This window comes from Convolutriloba macropyga, chromosome 13, assembly GCF_964194025.1.
Source record: "Convolutriloba macropyga chromosome 13, txConMacr16.3, whole genome shotgun sequence".
In the NCBI taxonomy this organism is placed as follows: Eukaryota; Metazoa; Xenacoelomorpha; order Acoela; family Convolutidae; genus Convolutriloba; species Convolutriloba macropyga.
Window position 1 is genome coordinate 36,766,664 of NC_134480.1, and position 19,841 is coordinate 36,786,504.

General features: G+C 30.1%; 2 protein-coding genes across 2 annotated transcripts in view; both read left to right on the forward strand.

The window, feature by feature from the left end:
- The window catches only part of LOC142351989 (uncharacterized), a 379,819-nt gene that overhangs the window by 243,958 nt on the left and 116,020 nt on the right, over positions 1-19,841 (forward strand). The window lies entirely within an intron of this gene.
- LOC142352162 (clathrin light chain A-like) lies at positions 16,352-19,477 on the forward strand. Its single transcript, XM_075404561.1, has 3 exons — positions 16,352-16,583; positions 17,191-17,475; positions 18,556-19,477. Exons 1-3 carry the CDS (start codon positions 16,443-16,445, stop codon positions 18,775-18,777), a joined length of 648 nt encoding a protein of 215 aa, XP_075260676.1. The 5' UTR covers positions 16,352-16,442; the 3' UTR covers positions 18,778-19,477.

Sequence of the window (19,841 nt, forward strand, 5' to 3'; positions counted from 1 at the left end):
AGCAAAATTGAGGCCTATAATGTTAAAATTCCCTGGCTGAAGATTTGGAGTATACAGCTGCAAGTGATTATCTTGATGTCTCTATTTACTACAATTTCTTCATTTCTACCCTCCCACTCTCTCCTGGCATCCGCTATACATCATTTGCTCATCAGATCCATTTCATTTCAAAGCGCAACAGATTTCTCTTTGCCTCTAGATATATTAAGTGAGCTATTTTAGACCCTTAATGACAAGTATTTGTTGTCAAACTAACTATAGCGTTTTGAACTTGATCCTAACAGGCGTCCAACGCGTTCTAGACTTTTGAGATTGTTTGCCCATTAATCTTAATCAACTGAAGATTAATCTCAACATTAATCTCAATCTTAACATTTAATTTTAATCGGTCGCCTTGATTTATAGATTTAGATTGATTTCTATTTTCATTGAATAGATTTCTTTTCACAAAAAAAATAATGGATGCTATGCTTGAGAGTAATGTGTATATTGGTACCTCCGCAGCATAGAGCCGCGATACGGTACCAATATACACATTACTCTAATTCCTTTTATATGTCCACTACTCTATAGTCACTTCTTTTATATTTAAAATCTATCATTTCTTATCTCACTTAGTGCAAACCACTAGTGTCGAGTTAAGCTGGTAATTAACTGTTATCAGACGGATAGTTTGGGTTCTATCCCCACTGACTCCAGTGGACGTCCCCAGATATTAGTATACAACTAGTGAGACCGTGTAAAAAGAACGTAAAACCAACTTGCGAAAATTGATGTAATCACTTCGTGGATAACTTGAACAAAAAACCAGCTTAAATCTTTTATAAATTTTAAATTTTGCTAATTTTTATATAAAAATTAATTGTAAAATCTGAACTCACCATTACTACTTTTAATACCTTTATCATCAGATGGATCAATAGCTATTTTATATTGTTCTTGTGTTTCTAAATGGTGTTTCTTACTATCAATAGTAAAATTTGTAACATATTTATTTTTAGCTTCATATATAGCGATTCAATAGTCTTCAATAGTAATTTGGTTTTTATTAGTAGCTTTGGTTATACCTTTTAACTTTTTCTCATCTTCTCCTTTAACTGTATTATAACAATATGCGTTAGCTTTAAGGAAGCAGGCTTCTATAATAGTATCATTAGGTAATTCATCCTTCATCTTACCTAACTCATTATTATGTAAAATATTTTTCATCTTATTCATTTCAGTTTCTATATTACTATCTAAAGGAGCATTTATGTTTATAAATATACTATCAGTATCTGTATAATGATAACTACAATCTAACTCTTTCTCAAAGTAATCATATATAGCTTTATACATAAATAGTTTAGCTTTTTATAATATAACAAAACCAATATAATTAAACTTATCTAACTTAACATTACCTCTTGTTTTATGTAGAGCCACTAGATCATCATCAAACTCTACAGCATATTTAAAACTAATATTGTCTACTAATCTGATATATCTATCTACTTCATTAACTAACTCTACATCTTGTCTATTGTATACATTTTCTATTGTTTTTCCATAGAAGGCATTATTCATCAGTTTAAAGAATACATCTCCAAATTTATCACCCCTAGCTTGAGTTTCTTTTCTTTTCTGAATATTAAACTCAATATAAGGCTTTAACCACTCACTTTTACTATACTCTAACTTTTGCTTCATTGTAATATCTTCCAACTTCAAACCACTAGCTAAATACCAATCTAACACCTCGCCATCAATTTCATAATCGTTTGTATCCGTTAACTTCAACATTAACTTCTCATTTGGTTTGTATCCTTTCTTTCTATTTTCATTTTGATAGGGTGTAAACTGATCAATGTTTGCTTTTGTCTTTTCTGGAAAGAATGGATATTTCTTTGTCTAATGTTTCAACTCATCATTATACTTTACACCAATAGTATAATATAACCTTTATTAGAGGTAGATTGTACATATACAGAATCATCACACATACATATCTCACCATCAGGTAAAGCTTGAACCATAGCAGAAGCGTATATTGAGTTGAAGTCTAAGTATTTTAGATAATTCTCTTTCCCTTTATACTCAGGATCTATTTCTTTATTTTTACATTTTACATGACAATCACCCTATACTGAAGCTAACCCACCTCTAATAACATGTTGTATTGTATCATAAATATTAGATATATTTTCTTTATAATATTTAAGTCTAACATCAGTATATTTCAATCCACATAACCAAGTTAATCCAGGAGTAGAATGTGTGTAACAAGGATCTATTTCATATTATTCTAAACACTTATCTCTTAACCTTTCAAATACATCTACCGATAATAATACATCTATTTTAAGATATAACATCATATAGTCTTTTATTGATTTACATCCAGTATTATTCCAACAATCTATTGTTTGCTTATATTCTTTATCTGTAATACCACTTTGTTTCAACTTAAAATAGAATGCTTTCTTAGGTGGTAATGTTGTTTCATGTAGTTTATCTTCACTATCAAACCATTCATATGGGAATATACCTTTACGTCTCTCTAACCCAAATTTGTTCAATGTTACACACTCTTTATCACTCAATGTTTTACTTATAGCATCTAAGCTAAGTGGATGGAAGAACCTAATTATATCTAATGCTTTTGCATAACCCATATCAATACTAACATAATTCTCATCAGTTTTAGTTAATACTTTAAGTCTAATCTTCTTTGCTGGTTTAGTTATAAATAAGTGATTATCATAATTAGTAGAGTTAAATGCATATATTGGTACGAATGTATTCTTAGCTTGGAGGTTACATTTATTGTGAGCATAACCTCTAAATTTACCATTTAGATGATCATGATCTCTAACAATGTCATTTCCCAAGTTCTCTCTACAATAGAAACACTCAATAGTAAGTGGAGTAATAGTATCTTCATTAAGTGGAATATTAATTTCAAATATATCTTTAAATAATTTGTTATAATGATTTACTCTACTTATAAACCAATCAACTATTTCTTCAGCGGAATAACTTTCATACCTATCTTCTAATATATCAGGATAGTCACTTTTTATATATAAACCACAAGCAATAGGAATGCGTTTTTTGTTTTTTATTATACATTCAAAATCATAATACATAGCAAATGGTACTCTGTTTTTATAATGGAACTTATCAAACTTTAGATATTCATCTTTATGGAATGTTCTTCTTCCCACATGTTTCTGTGTATTACATAAATCCAAATGTTTATTTAATGCACGTTCAGTTGGAAATGATAGACAACATTTTAGACATGGATAACATTTATGTTTAGATGATTTTCTTAATAATAATGATACATCTTTACGTAGGAAGTAATGATTATGCCAGTATAATATATTACATCCTTTAGGGTCATTTTGATTGATTAATACAGGATTAATAGTTTTATTTTTATTTAGATTATACACATTAAATAATATTTTATCTTTATTTAGTTCTTGTATTTTCTTTAAGTGATAATAATCATATGGAGGTTGAAGCTTTGGTAATGTTATCTTAATAATATACTCTGGTTTATTATATTTACTAACTCTATTTGGATCACGTGATGCAGGATGTAGATAAGCAATTAAACACCACAATAAACATTTATTATCAGAATTATGTATATTAAGTATATATCTAGACGTGAATGGTAAATCAGTAGTACAACCACCAGAAGGATAAAACCTATGTATATACATTGTTCTTTTAACAAATCTTTGCATGCTCCAACCAGATTGATTCATCTCTTGTTCTTGCATTCTAGTCTCTAGTTCACTATTCAACATATCCAAGTCATGAGGACCATTATATTGTCTAGTCATTAGTCTAAATGTGAATTCGTTTTCTTCTAACTTATCATCTGTAGGTTTTGTATACTTTACTACATCAAAGGTGTTAAACTTGATATGGGGTTGTATGTTATACATTTCCTCTAATACATTCAATAATTTAATATCTTCATAATTACTACTTGTTATCATTATTTGATTATACTTCATATTATGATCTAATCCAAACTCATTAACTTTATCTTGCCACTTACAATCAACAAGTTTTTTCTGATTAACATTTTCTTTATGTTCATCTGATTCATTGTGTTCATTTTTGTTATATCTAGTATTACATATATTGCAATATCCTGAATTATCTTTAGATATGGTACTATCTTCAGTTATATCCGTATCTTTACCATTAAACTTATCCAGATGCATCTTTGTTTTCAAATGTTGATCCACACTATATTGACTCAGAGTACTCTTACATATTACACATTCGAACTTACTCCCATTCTTTATTATTTCCCCATTAACTAATCTTACATTATTCCTATGTTTTAATGTGTCCATATGTTTAGCATGTTCAGTATTATTATCCAGATACATATCACAACTATCACAATACTTTATTCCCTCTAGTTCAGGATACTCATTATCTATCTTTTGTTCTATATCTTCATTGGTAACTTTTATTCCATCCGCATTAGCACTCTCAATAATTTTATTTCTATCATATAATTGCTCATTCTTTTTATGTTTAAGTGATTGATTATGCCTATAATAATTCTTTTGAGTTGACTCTTGATTGCAAGCTTCACATTTAAAATTATTTGTTTTAGGCTTCTGGACATAGACAAAATCATCAGATGAAGATGATTCTCTATCTGAATCTGAATCTTTAGATTTATCTAAATCTTTAGATGATTCTCTATCTTTAGTTTGATCTGGATAATATTTTGCTTCAACCTTTCGCAATGACTCACGCATATCTTCTTTTCGTTGTTTTAATTTTGTAACCTGTTTATCATGCGACTCTTTTATTTCTTCATTTATTTGATTAAATCTTCTGATTGATTCTAAAGATTTTTCTAATTCTACCTTTTGTCTTTCCTTATCTATTGGTTTGATTTCTTCCCTTGGTTTGTTTTTATTTTTTAACATTCGGACTGCCATGCTAGTAGAACAGGATTGAGCTTGTCCACCACCAAATTGGACTTGTCCATGAGATTGAGCTCGCTAACTTCCAGATTGGACTTGTTCATTCCCAGATTGAACATTTTGGTTAGGACCTTTATAACTCATTTTTATAGTGCAAATTTTGAAATAATATACTTATATATATATAGATAAATTTATATATATATATATATATATATATTCACAATATAAAAATGAGATAGTCACTCTCATATGAGTAAGCATTATAATGATCCCAATCAATATTTAACATGTAGAATGTGTAAGTTAAATAAACATATTTCATACTATAGATATAAATGTTTCAGATGTAGATTAAGTAACCATCTCCATAGATATAGATTTGGTCATACTAAAGAAAGATTTAGAGAACATGTAAAGAAATATAATATCCACGAAGCGGTTCAACGGAGTTGTTTTGCAAATTCACCGATGGTGAAACATGGGCGAAGCCCTATCTGCGAAGCAGTTACCTCTGATTGAGGTCTAATCAGATCAGAATTTCATTCTGAAGTTTAGTACAATAAAATGTTATTTTTATTCCTTATGTAATGATTTATCTATGGTAAACCAAGAAGTTTGGGAACTGGCTAAGCCTTTGTTTCACCTGCCTAAGACTTCGGTCCCCCCTGATTATTTAACTATGAAATATGGCTAAGCTAGATAAACTTATAGAATTAAACAGTCTAGAAAAACAAAACAGAAGAAATAGATTAGAAGATAAATTAAAACAACAAGAATATTATGGTGAAATAGAAGAGTTATTTGATCCTTTAAATAAAACACTAAATGCAAACAATGAACACAATCTAGCATTAAGTGAACAAACATAAAAAGCAATAGATTGGCAAAATCAAGAGTTAAATAAACAAACTAAGATGATCCAGCAAGCTGTTTTCCAGATCGGTGAAAACACTTCCAAGATTAATGAAACGTTAAAGGGGACCATAAAGGAAACTCAAGATATAGCACCAGTTTTTGTTGATACAAAGACAGCCAATATTCTTCATTTAATGGGGGTCAAACTAATCCCCAATTAAAATTAAATCATGTAGATTTGCCTACTAGAAGATATAAAATGAATGATGTTGATATAACCCTAGAGCAGGGTGCATTTTTAGTTAGGGATAATATATATATATGAATTTTCAGATGGGTTTATTAACTTTCTTACTAAATCAAATGTAACATATGATGATAATATTGAGGAAGATGAAAACAAATTTAAAAGGTTTTTAAAGGATATTAGATATGATGTAAGAAAGGGGTATAAGAAAAGCGCTAGATATAGAACAATAAAACGCATAATGGGGGTAAAAGATGATGTATTTGGCAGGGGTTTAAATAGCAACCCTAACCCAAATAATTTAGTAGAAAGACTAGAATTATTAATACTAGAAACAAAAGCTGGTCATGATAAATCATATGATGAAATGCTAGATATATCTAAGCAACTATTATCTATGAATTTTATTAATCAAGAACAATTAGATAATTTTGTTTTTAACTATGGTAAATAAATAATGATGGAAAAACAATAACTATTAGCTAAGGAAGTATTCAGTCCTCAATTAACAAAGTTTAGAAGAGAAAGAATAATTCCATTATATAAAGATGAAACATGGTCAGCTGATTTAATTGATAAGTCATCTCTAAGTAAATACAATAATAATTATAAGTTTATGTTAACTTTTATAGATATATTCACAAAATATGCATGGGCTATTCCACTAAAGAATAAATCTGGTTTATCTATAACTAATGGTTTTAAAACAATCCTATCAGAAGGTCCTCAGGGTGGCTGTGAAAGTCGAAAATCAGAAAAGTTATGGGTAGATACAGGTAGTGAGTTTTACAATAAAACATTTAAATCTTTACTTAAAGAATATGAAACAAAACTATATTCTACTTATAGTGATTTAAAGGCTGTGTTTATAGAGAGATTTATTAGAACATTATTACACATAATTAATAAACCAATTTTAATCAATGGTGATGGTAATTGGGTAAATATATTAAATGATGCAGTCATAACATATAACAATAACATTCATTCAAGAATTAATATGACACCAGTTGATGCTTCTAATAATCCTGATAAAGTTAGATATATTATATCTACTTCTACTAAGATTGAACCAAAATTTAAAGTTGATGATTATGTTAGAAATGCAGATAAACGTAATATCTTTTCTAAAGGTTACACTTCTAATTGGAATAGAGAACTATTTAAAGTTAATGAAGTTTTGAACACACAACCACTAACATATAATATGGAAGACATGAATGGAGAGATAATAGAAGGTAAATATTACGAACAGGAATTATTAAAATTCGAGTTTGACTTTGAATCTAATAATAAAGTTTTTGAATCATTAAATATTTTTCTTAATATAAATAATGACATGAAACAGATTTAATCAGGCTAAACACCAATCAGCATCAACATCAACAAACAATTTAACACTAAGTAAGGCTCGCGAGTTATTCCTAGAAGAGAATGATAATATTGATATGAAGGATACCTATAAAATTACAAATGTACATCCTCCGATAGATGAAAAAGATGTTGTTAATAAAGAGTATTGTGACAATAACTTATTATCTTCTAATAATAAAATAGACATTTTAAGTAAAAACATAACTGAGCTAAGAAAAGGTGAATTTGATAAAGTCACAACTAAAACTTTACAACTAAATGAAACACGAGTTAATGATGAACTAATTAATGAGTTTATTGAATCAGCAAATGAAGTCATAAATACTGTTAACTTTTGTAATAAAGTTGCTGCTGATACTATCTCTAAGTATAATCAATTAAAACAAGAATTTGATAATAATAAGTTTAATCAAAATATTAACATACATTTAGATGATATGTTTACTAACGGTCTAAGAGAAATGAAAGCATACAATAAATCTCTTAGTAAAGTTATAGTACAATATATTATTGCTATACTTTTACAAAGTACGTTAGTTGATAATAAAGAGCAAGCAAGACTTGAGATGCATTATGGTTTTAAACAAGAAGATATAATGAAAGAAATACAAAGATTTTTTACTAATGAAAATAAGCAAAGCTATGACGGAGTCCATGAGCAATCCATCAGCACCGAGTGAGAGACTACTATATCCAGATCTGTCTTCAGTATCAGAGCGGCTGATAAACGAAAAGATTCAAGCTAATAATAAATATAACAACAATATTAACATTATAAAAGATATTAGAAATTATTATGAAACTGGAACTAATAACTATAATAAGAAGTTAAGTAGATATAAAAATTATATTAACGTAGCTGAGATAACAGAAATACTATTATCATCAATGGCAACAACAACATCAGTTGCATTAACTGGTATAGGATTACCTTATTCTATACCAAAAGCTTTTGCTACAGCAACTGTTTGTGGTTCATTTTCAAAAACAATTAATATTAAAATAAGAAATAAAATTATAAAGTATTCACAAATGTATATTTTAAGTAAACAGTTTAGCGACAAGTTTAATAAACTATATACTAAATCAATGAAAGATAATAAAGTAGATAATGATGAATATAATGAATTAGTCAAGGTATATGAAGAATATAAGAACAAGAAAAATCAGTTAAGTGTTTTTTTTAGATTAAAGCTATTAGTGCTTAGTAATAACAATGTTTTTTAGTAATAATAATATTAGTATTAATATTTATAGATAGATATAGAGTTTTAACTGAAACTATGGTCTTAGTCTTAGCCATAACTTAATTATCTTTTCTTTGTACCTAATTATAACCCTCTTCCTTTTTTTACTACCTTTATACCTTCACCAGCAGTTGCAAATTTGATTAAATCAGGTGTGGCTGATAAAGCAGCTCTAGGGTTTCTAGATGCAGCTGCACTTCCTATTTTAGTTGCTATTTCTAATGCTCTTACAGGATTATTAGCAAATTTCTTTCCGAAGTTAACTGTAGCTCTTCCAACACTTTTAAAGAAATCTTTCAATCCCTCTGCTTTTATTGTTGCATCACTGACAGTCATTGACTTATTTCTCTTACATTTAAAACAATTACCTTTTAACATTTTAGTACCTTTTGAAGTTATAAAACCTCTTATGTTATTAGTACCACTCTAATGTCTACGACCGACACAATATGAATTAGTTTTAAATTTCTGTAGGAGACTCATTTCTATATATAAAAAAATAATGGAAGTTAAAAAAATTAATCCCTTTGTTGTTAAACCTAATCCTAAGACTAAGACTAAGCCTAAGACAAAGCTTGAAGCTAAGGGCCTATCTCAAGAGAATAAAAAGAAATTAGATATTATTTATGCTAAGGGTTTTGTTAAGACATGTACGAAATAGTTTAGAGCTATAACAATGTCTATGGGGCTTCGCCCATGTTTCACCATAATTATAACAATGACTATAACAATGACCATGACTATAACTATGCATAAGATATAATTTCAACCATCTTATTACCATCACTATTAACACTAATAACCTTTATAGTTAATACTAATGCATGACATATAACATCTGCAACTGCAGCACTAAATTTAAAATTAAGTTGTTTTGGTTGTGGTCCTATATGATCACTTTGATATCTAGTATCAAATACATATATTCTTTAACTACTTTTGAATGTTCTTTGATTTATATATGGTTTTATATTATGTGGTAGTCCCTTATAATCTTTATTAAAGCTAACAATCTCTTTAAAAGCCTCATTATAATTATTGGTACCATAATTAATATTCATTCTATCCTCGGGATAAAACTCACTACCAGTCTTACAATAACATTCATTATATCAAATGTACTTGCATCATGAGTTTGTTCATTAACATTATTATTTTCAATACCAACTATTATATATTGTCGTCTTTCCATACCACTTTCCATACCTAGATCAAACAAGTTAGAAGCATTGGGTACATTCTTATAAAATGTCTTTCTTTCATAATAACTAAAGTCTACATTATTCTTTTTACTTAAACCCTTTTGCACAATAATTCTAGGATCAATTGTCATTACTAGGATCAATACTGGGCACACACCATGATATATCTCTAATATCTATATTACCATCATTACCAACTGCATCAGCACCAGCATTAACTCTAAATAGAGCTCTATCATTATTATTTCGTTTTAATATTAGTTCAAATCCTAAACCATATATAATCTTTTCTTAATCATTTACGAAACCAAATAGATCACTCATCTTAATCATCATATACATATGACCTCGTTCTGCAGCAATATGGTCACCTTTAAGTTGACTATCTCTATTACCTTGATTGCTAACAAAACCATTCTCATATTCATCATCAGTACTAGTTAATAACTTATACATCAATAGATTAGGATGACTGAACTAAATAATGCAATCATACCATAATTAACTAATCTGATATTAGCATTATTAGCAAATACATCACCAGCATCATCTGATACAACAAACCCTCTCTCTCTAGATATGAATCACGCAATTTTAAATGACTCTCTTCTCTATTCAGAGTAATATTAATATTAGTTTCAACCGTATGCATTGTTGCTAGATTATTAGGTTTATATTTCATAATCTTACTTTTGTGTATATCATTTTTATAACCATAAGTTGTATTCAATTTGAAGTCCATTTTCATTAGATAAAAAATGACAAAGAATTTAATCACCGGAGGTGCAATTTCGTTAATGTTATGGGAACTACAAAAGATAACTAAAGAATTAACTAAAACTGAAGATGAACATACACTTAACTTTAGAATGATAATTCAAATGAGGATGATAATTCAAGATAATTCAAGATTTCATTTTTATAACCCTATACTTAACACAACGAAAATGGGTTTAATTAGATTATCTGTTTATAATTCAGTGTTAAATATAACTGAAAGAAATAACCAGTTTAAATTTACTATACCACAAGCTTTTCATCAAATAGATGCAGCCAAAGTATTTATTATACCACCAGGGTCATAGGAGTTAACCGATATGGCAGATTAATAAAACAAGAAACAAATAATAACGTTGTAATACAAGTAGATAAAAATACAATGAAATGTAGAATGGTAGTGTTACAAGGGGTTATTATTTCTGATGTAGAAAACTCGGTAGCATCATTACTAGGATTTGATAAACAAATATCTTCAAGAGGTAAGTATACTACAAATAAAATTATTGATATAATGGGTTTCAATACTATTAACATCCATTGCAATATTATATCTGGAGCTAAAGATAATGGTAAAGATACAGATATATTATATACTTTTAATCTAACTGAACCACCCGGTTATATGATAATAAATTTTCCAACAAATGTATTATATCAAAATGTAACAAAAGATAGAATAGTTCCATATTTAAGTTTCATATTTAAGATGAGTATGGGAGACCTATAGACTTTAATGGAGATGTATTGAGTTCTACTTTGCTTCTAGTCTAAATTATAGATCTAACTCTAGATATTGATATAAACTTAAACTAAACTACAAAAATCTCAGATCCCAATTAATTCTTAGTTTACCATTAATATTTTTATTTTTAGTTTTATCAATGACAATATAGTTATGAGGCTCTTTCCATGCCTTATTACATATATTAGCAAAATCATTATAACTAAGTTCAACATTATTAAAGAAATCTTGATATATAGATATGAGGACTTTACCTCTTTGTTCAAATAAAATAAATAGATTACAATTCTCTCTAACACTCTGTCTATCTATTGTGAATAGATTTTGATTAAGATAAATCATATTCTAATCATTATGTCTACCCCTACAAAAGTATTCATTAATGACGGGTTCTTTGGCTCTAACATCATCGAATATCATTAGTTTCTTTAGATCTTTGGGTAGTTGATCGGGAGAGGGTAATTCTTTTATATCTTTAACAAACTCAACATACATCTGCTTTCTCGTTTATTCTTTCCACACCTTCATATTGATCACCAATTGGACCAATGATGTATAGCGTTATCAAAGTATATTCTAGCCAGAATTAATTTTTTAATAAGAATGTCTTACCGCTTTCACTAGGATCAGATATTATACATCTTAAGTTCTCTGGGAGTGTAGCTTTTGTAATTATATTATCATCATTTAGCCATGATTGTAGATCTTTATTTATATTAACAGAGATATTGTTACTAAGATCGGTGAAGCCGCTTGGTTTACCACAGAAGGAGTCTGTTCGCGGATCTTCTTTGTTGTTAGGTTTACCCCTTTGATTTTTTTCATCAAATAGATATATAAAATTATCATTAACATTATCATAAACATTATCAATAACATTATCACTATCATTATCATTAACATTAACATTATCTTGATCATTAACTTTATCATTATCATTAACATTACAACTTAAACAAAAACACTTATTATATATTCCTGGATTTTTACATTGATTAACTAGACTATTCAAAGCATTGTTAATTCTAAATCCTCTATCAATAAGATAGATCATATATTAACAATAAGCCCCACAATAAGATCCACCATATTGTTGTATTCTCTCATTAGAGCCTAGATTAATATATTCTTCTAAAAATAATGGAGGGGTCTCAACACTAAAACTATCAAAGTAATACACAGGACCACCTTCTCTTCTTATAACTAAAACCCAATGTGTACCATCAGTTGGATGTAGATTCACAATAATCTTGACGTTAGGTTCACTTGTGTTATCTGGAGTTTGATCTGTTATTACAATTTCAATTGGTGTTAGACTTATATCTTTTCCTATATCTTTTATTCTGATATCACTCATAGCATTATTATCAATATTAAATTTATTATTGAATTCCTCAAAAGTTAGGACACGCATTTTTAATAGGTATAAAAATGGAGACAGGTAGCGCAGTTATAATTTGTTTTCTTTATTAGAATTTGTTATATAATATATGATTCAATACCAAGTAAATATACAAAACTAGAAGAAAGCTTTGGTGGATTCATGAATAGGAGTCTAGTTAGATTTGAATATGAAAAGTCACCATTACATACTATTGTTTATGGTGGAACTGGAACAGGTAAAACATATTATATTATACATTATTTAAAATTATACTTAGATCAAAACCAAAACCAAGATCAGGGAAGTAATTTGGTAAACCACGAACAAAGTTCGTTCACTGATCAAGCTAAAAATATAATCATAGTATGTAAAGATGATAGAGAATGGATAGATCCTGAGACTGGTGAGTTTTATATTGGATTTAATACATGCGATATAAATATGATCACATCAAAAAATAAGTCTAAATTCAAAGATAGTCTAATAGTACTTGATGATATGGATGGTAAGTTAATTAAGCATATAGCTTATTATTTCACAGAAGGCAGACATTATAATATTCAAATGATTGTAATGTGTGATAAACCAGCTCGAATAATTAATACAGCAAGAATGAGTTGTAATACTATTTATTTAACAACTTATAATGGAGCTGATCTAATTTAATTTTAATGAAATATAAAAATGTGAACATAACTTCAATAAAATAATTAGTGAGTTAAATAGTAACTATTATAATTGTACAGATGGAATATCAGATGAAGTTCGTTATGGTATAATTAAATAAAATAGCAAAGAGAATACTTTTATTATTATTGATAAGAATAGAACTATGATATATGACTCGAGAGTTGGTTTCCTTGATTTAAAAGCTCTTAGTTTAAAAGATAAATTAGAAAGCGAGGACAAATAAACTTATAGCATATTTGAAACCACTCATGGTAAATGCTACAGATAGAAATACTATTAATCATGATAATTATCAGTTCTATTTTAATAAACTTCTTACATTAAAAGGTATTAAAATACAGAATGATGTTTTAACACAAGAAATGGTTAAATTTGATGGTTTTAGGTTAGCATCAACTATTTTAGGAGTTATAGGTACATGTTTTATGATATATAATAATATGAGTCCTGATACAACAGTAAAAACTGCTGGACATGTGGCAACGAGTGCAAGTAATATATTAAAGTAATATATATAAGTAACCAAGTACATTGGTTAATGGGACTTCGTCCATGTTTCACCATTTTGGATATGGGGAAGAAATGCAAAGAAAACAGTTTATCGAAAAGATACAAGAAAAATGTATGGATAAAGAGATGGGATTTTTAAATAGAAAGGGACAAAAATATTTAAACAAAACTATATGTAAAAATTGAATTTAGAGAAGAAATTATAAATTTTGTTAGAGATAAAAAAGCATTAGACCTTGAAATGATTTTAGATAGAAGATATAAAACTAATACACTCAATATGACAGGGAAGAAATATATAGCTGAGTGTATCGTGTCTAAAGATAATACTAAAGATTTAATTGAGATATTGGCTAAATATGTTGGGTATAATTGAAATTTGGCCAATTATAAATGGTTATAAAATGTTGTGTAGTCATAAATGTGAACTCCCTTTTAATTTAGCTTTTCAATATTCAATATATCATGAAGATAAAATTGGTAAATGTGCATGTGGGGATAAAACATTAAGTGGTATTTGTATGAAAACTGATTGTTCTTTTAAAGATGAATCTGGATATAGCTCTAGTATTAACTCTAGCTCTAACTCTAGCATTAACTCTAATTCTAGCATTAACCCTAACTATAACTCTAACTCTAGCATTAACTCTAACTCTAGCATTAGCTCTAACTATAACACTAACTCTAACTTTAACACCAAAGTCTTAACTAGAAATTGTAAATGTAATTCTGTAAAACCGCTAACTGATTTTGATAAGAGTAAGTATACTTGTAGAAATTGTACTTCAGCTAAAGTTAATTGTCTATATTGTCCTTCTGTTGTGAGATACGATGGAATAAGAGCTCATGTAAAGAAACAACATCCAGCTGAAGTATTAACTAGAGGATTTAGTAGAAATTTAAATCCTCGAAGAGCTATTACCCAAACTGGGGGAAAGTTGTTCGTGTAAATATTATAATTTTGTATAATTTCTTTTTAATAATGGAATAATTATAGAAAAAGTAAAAGAGAATATAAATTTAATGAAGAGTGTAGATAATTTAAAATAAAAAATATAGAAAAATAAAAAAAAAATTTATTGAAAATTTTAGATAATTTTAAAAATTATTCAAAAAAGAGGGAAATCACTCTTTAAGCGCGATAAATAGTGATTTTGTACTGGGGCATCACTCCGATAGGGGCGATTTCGCTCTTAAAGAGTGATTCGCTCTTAAAAGAGGGATTTCACTCTTATTTTGAAGTTGGCTTTATTTTTTTTTAATTATTAAATTTTGCTATTACTTTGGGTTTAGCTTAATTTTGACCCTTTTACAGTCTTACTTTTGTCATAGAGACCCGCGCAATCGGATTTTAGTATTCAGAAAACATTTGCAAACAATGGGCCGAGAAAAATGTTATATTACCCCAAGATCCAGGAAACCTAAAGACCAACTCTACTTGACCCAAGTGCGCTGGTTATCAGTTATGTGATGCAGCATATCTGGTGGCCTCGAATACCCAATTGTGTGGGCTACACTTTTAGATTGTGTAGCATGTGATACCATTTGATTTTTACATAATTCGGACTGATTATAATTTTTGGATTCGCCAAGATTGTTCGCAGAGACATTTAACTATGCCTGTAAACTGTCTTTTCAGGACTTGACCTTCTCATCGGAGTGTTTTGTGCCACCAAACATCAGCTCTGTACAGCAAATTGGGACATCATCATTAGGAAGTTGTTATTGTGATATGATGACAGATAGTGTTGCTCTTGTCAATCCTCAAATTAGCAGATTCTGTACTTACTCGGGACCTTCTTGCTCTGATGAAATGCGTAGACATTTGGAGTGTTGCAACTTTTTTGCAGAACGCGCGAGTTATAAAGAGCACATGCATTATGATTTGGAAGGACGTATTCCATTACCAATAATGAGATAAACTTGACATGATGTAAATTAATTTATTTGATTGAAAAATTATTTTGATAAATTTACTAATTTGTTGAGCTTTTTCACTTGCCTTCTTTATTACAATATCACTTGCAATGATTGTGTAGAACATTTAATTTGATCGTTCGCCTTGACTTATAGATTTAGATTGATTTTAATGTTATGACTATAATGAATAGATTTCTTTTCACACAAAAAATTATGGATGCTTTGCTTTGATGAGCGCAAAATGTAGACCCCTTTCTCCATGGTGAAGTCGTTGAAATTTATATTTTAATGTAACATTTAATGACAAATTATTCAATATATTGGTTCTATTCGAAATGTATCGATCCTATTCCCATCCTGTTCACTGGTTGTCATATTGCGGGAGGAAAAGTTGAGAAACATTCCTGTGGTGTTGCTGGATAGGACATAATCCTAAAATGTTTACTTACATGTTTCTTTTTCAGATTTGACTTTGTAAAGGCTTGCCTTAAATTAACCAGCATTCCTAGTTAGTACTAGTAATACTATACAGTATCATGGATGAGTTTGGATTCGGAACTAGTGGTGAGACTGACGAGGTTCAGGACTTTTTAGCCCGAGAGCAGCAGCAGTTTGCTGAGCTGAACGGAGACGAGTCTGTAGTGACTAGTAATACACACCCCGACTACGATTTCGAGGTCAGTTTGTGTCGATTGACAAGCATGTTTTTTTAACGATAAATTGAATCAAGAACTGATAAAAGAGGCGCAGTTGTTATCTCATACGCACATTAAGTCATGCGATTATTCCATAGAATCAAGAAGTCTAATTCTGCAGCAAAATTGAGGCCTATAATGTTAAAATTCCCTGGCTGAAGATTTGGAGTATACAGCTGCAAGTGATTATCTTGATGTCTCTATTTACTACAATTTCTTCATTTCTACCCTCCCACTCTCTCCTGGCATCCGCTATACATCATTTGCTCATCAGATCCATTTCATTTCAAAGCGCAACAGATTTCTCTTTGCCTCTAGATATATTAAGTGAGCTATTTTAGACCCTTAATGACAAGTATTTGTTGTCAAACTAACTATAGCGTTTTGAACTTGATCCTAACAGGCGTCCAACGCGTTCTAGACTTTTGAGATTGTTTGCCCATTAATCTTAATCAACTGAAGATTAATCTCAATCAATCTAACTGGTTGCTTCAATTTATATTGAACTTTTATCTCACTCTATGGTGGCTGTTTTAATCTATACCACACTTTGCAAAATTTGAGAGAAATAGTTGGTTATTTTGCGTAGTTTGATCAGTTCGGCGGCGGGGCTCCAGTAGACGAATCTGCAACTGGGGCTTTTGATGGTGCATTTGACAGTACTAGTAGCTCAACTGCAATGCCAGTAGATCCATATGCCGCAGTGAGTGCAGTTGACACTCAACGTGCGGAACCAGAGAGCATTCGCAAGTGGCGTGAAGAGCAGACAGCCAGATTGGCAGAGATGGATGCTTTGGAACAGACCCAGATCGATGAGTGGAAGCAGCAGGCACAACATGAACTGGAGGAGTGGTACAAACAGTACAATGAGCAGGTTATTATCAATAGATTTTGCCTTGCTTTTGTGAAACAATATTTGGGGTTTTTGCGTGAAGATTAAAAGTTTACCATTTTTTTCATGGTTTCGATATCTGTCATATGGTATTAATAAAATGACAATGGAAGTTAAAACTTGTATCATGTATAGAATTTTTAAAGTCAAAAATGTGTACAACGGGAACAGCAATGCGTTCTTGAGGCATTACTTACTGTAATTACATTTGTTTTCAAAACTCAATTAGTTGCTAGGAGGAATTTTATCCGTAAAATTGGACACACTGTCGACTTAATATCACGTATGACAACGGAACAAATTTTTAACTCAATCGATAAAATAACCAGGTTCTACTTGTCATACTTTTTTGGATTCTGTTTTGACCTGGTAAATGTCACTGGCATGCTGAAACTTGTTGCTCGTTAAAAATGTTCCAAGTTGCTGCATATAATCGAAGAAATATTGATATCATTTTATGCGAATGAGCGTGGTCCTGTTTTCTTTCTTTCAGGTGGAAAGGGGCTGGGCCAATAATCGAGTATGGTTTAATTCTGTTCATATCTTTGGTTCTATCTTTCTGCTTATCAGTTCCTCTGAGCTTTTGAGTTCTCAAAGTGATGTAGATTTATCTGAAGAATTATTTATCTGCATTAAGTTGAAGCTTTTATTCCTTGAAAATGGACTGCGCTTGCTTCTTAAGGTGTTGGAAAATACACGCTGTTATAAATTTGAACGCATTTGCATATGTCACTGCTATGTTCTATAGTGGTAAAGGGTTTCCATTTTACCCCCTTTGACGGACGAAAAACTGCGCTTAGTTTAACGTTAACCTTTATGATCAGACTTTTAGACGTTGCACCTGAATTTCCAGCAAAAGAATATGCAATTCACTTTACTTGAGTGAAACAAAACAAGAGAAAATTGAGATTCAAGCTTTTGGAACTAATATAAAGTATAACAATTCAAAAGCTGCTATGTTGTCCCCGTGAAATGAAAAATTGCAAAACTAAGATTCGCACTGTTTATATGTTGGAAAGAATCTACTAACGTATGCAAAAATAATTTGAGATTTGTTTTTAGATCGGGAAGAACCAGAACAACAACCGGGTAGCCGAGGAAGAAATGTTGAGATGCAGAGAGACCTCTAACACCGACGATGGGGCATCATGGGCCAGGATCTCTGACATGTGCGATTTCAACCACAAGAACCATAAGGCAACCAAAGACGTCTCAAGGATGCGAGCACTCCTCATTAACCTCAAGCAGAACCCACCGGCAAACGCCAATGCCACCGCTTCATAAAATCACAATTTTGAGTCAGTCTAAAAATCAGGAACAAAATGTGGGGTGGACGTTTGGAAATAATATCACTGAAAACAATATAAGGAGTAATATAAATCCTTGTTAAGACGAACATCAGTTATTGACGAACAGCGGCAAATTATTTGTAGCGTTAAAATAGGAACACGAACTTGCAATAGAAATTGAATGCACTATCAAATTCTCCTATGCACTATCAAATGTCCTAATTCTCCTGATTAATTGCAATTGTATCATGATTTAAAGTGTTAATTGAGAAATTGTATTGCCGAAGAAAACCGAAGCAAGCCAGATTTGAAATTGATCAGCTTTTCTTTTGGTTTTGCTCGCTTTTGTGCACTAGATGCTCGTTGTTATAACTTTGCAATTTTATCCAATCATCGTGCAAATTGATAGCTAACACATTAAGTTATAGTAAAGATAATGTATTTAATTTTGGGAATGAAGTTCATGTTGTAAGACTTCGACGTTTGCTCAGTGTTGTGCGTGGCAAGATGAATCAACGCGAGTTGTTTTAGATTTTGTGATTTTTTCAATCAAGTCACCTTAGCCGTTCCCTTTGAAGTTTTCCTTATCTATTGTGTTGTATATGGAGTAATTAATGGAATGCGACTTAATTTGTAGTAGCTATATGTACCACATTATAAATGTATACAATTCATAATTTACTTTTTCCATTCAATTCGACCATCTTGCAAGTGTTGTTTTAACGAGGAGGTTACATACGAGAATAGTTCGCACTAAAATAAATCTTGACAGGTTTTCCCAGAGAGACGAAAAGTAAATGCAAAAATTTGAAATTAAGTTGAAAACGCATTGCCCTATTTCGTACAAAAACTGTGATTACATCTATAATACGCAGCCTAAAGTCAAAACCGAAACCGAACGAAATGGACAAGCACAATGCCGAAAGTGTTCCATTATTGCTTAAATTTGCAAGGTAAGGTACCTATTTCGCACGTACCTGATTAAAGGGGAAAAAACATTCAAGTTGATGGAAAAACGCAGAAAGACAGCATGGAAAAATTTTCGCCTCAGAATTGATC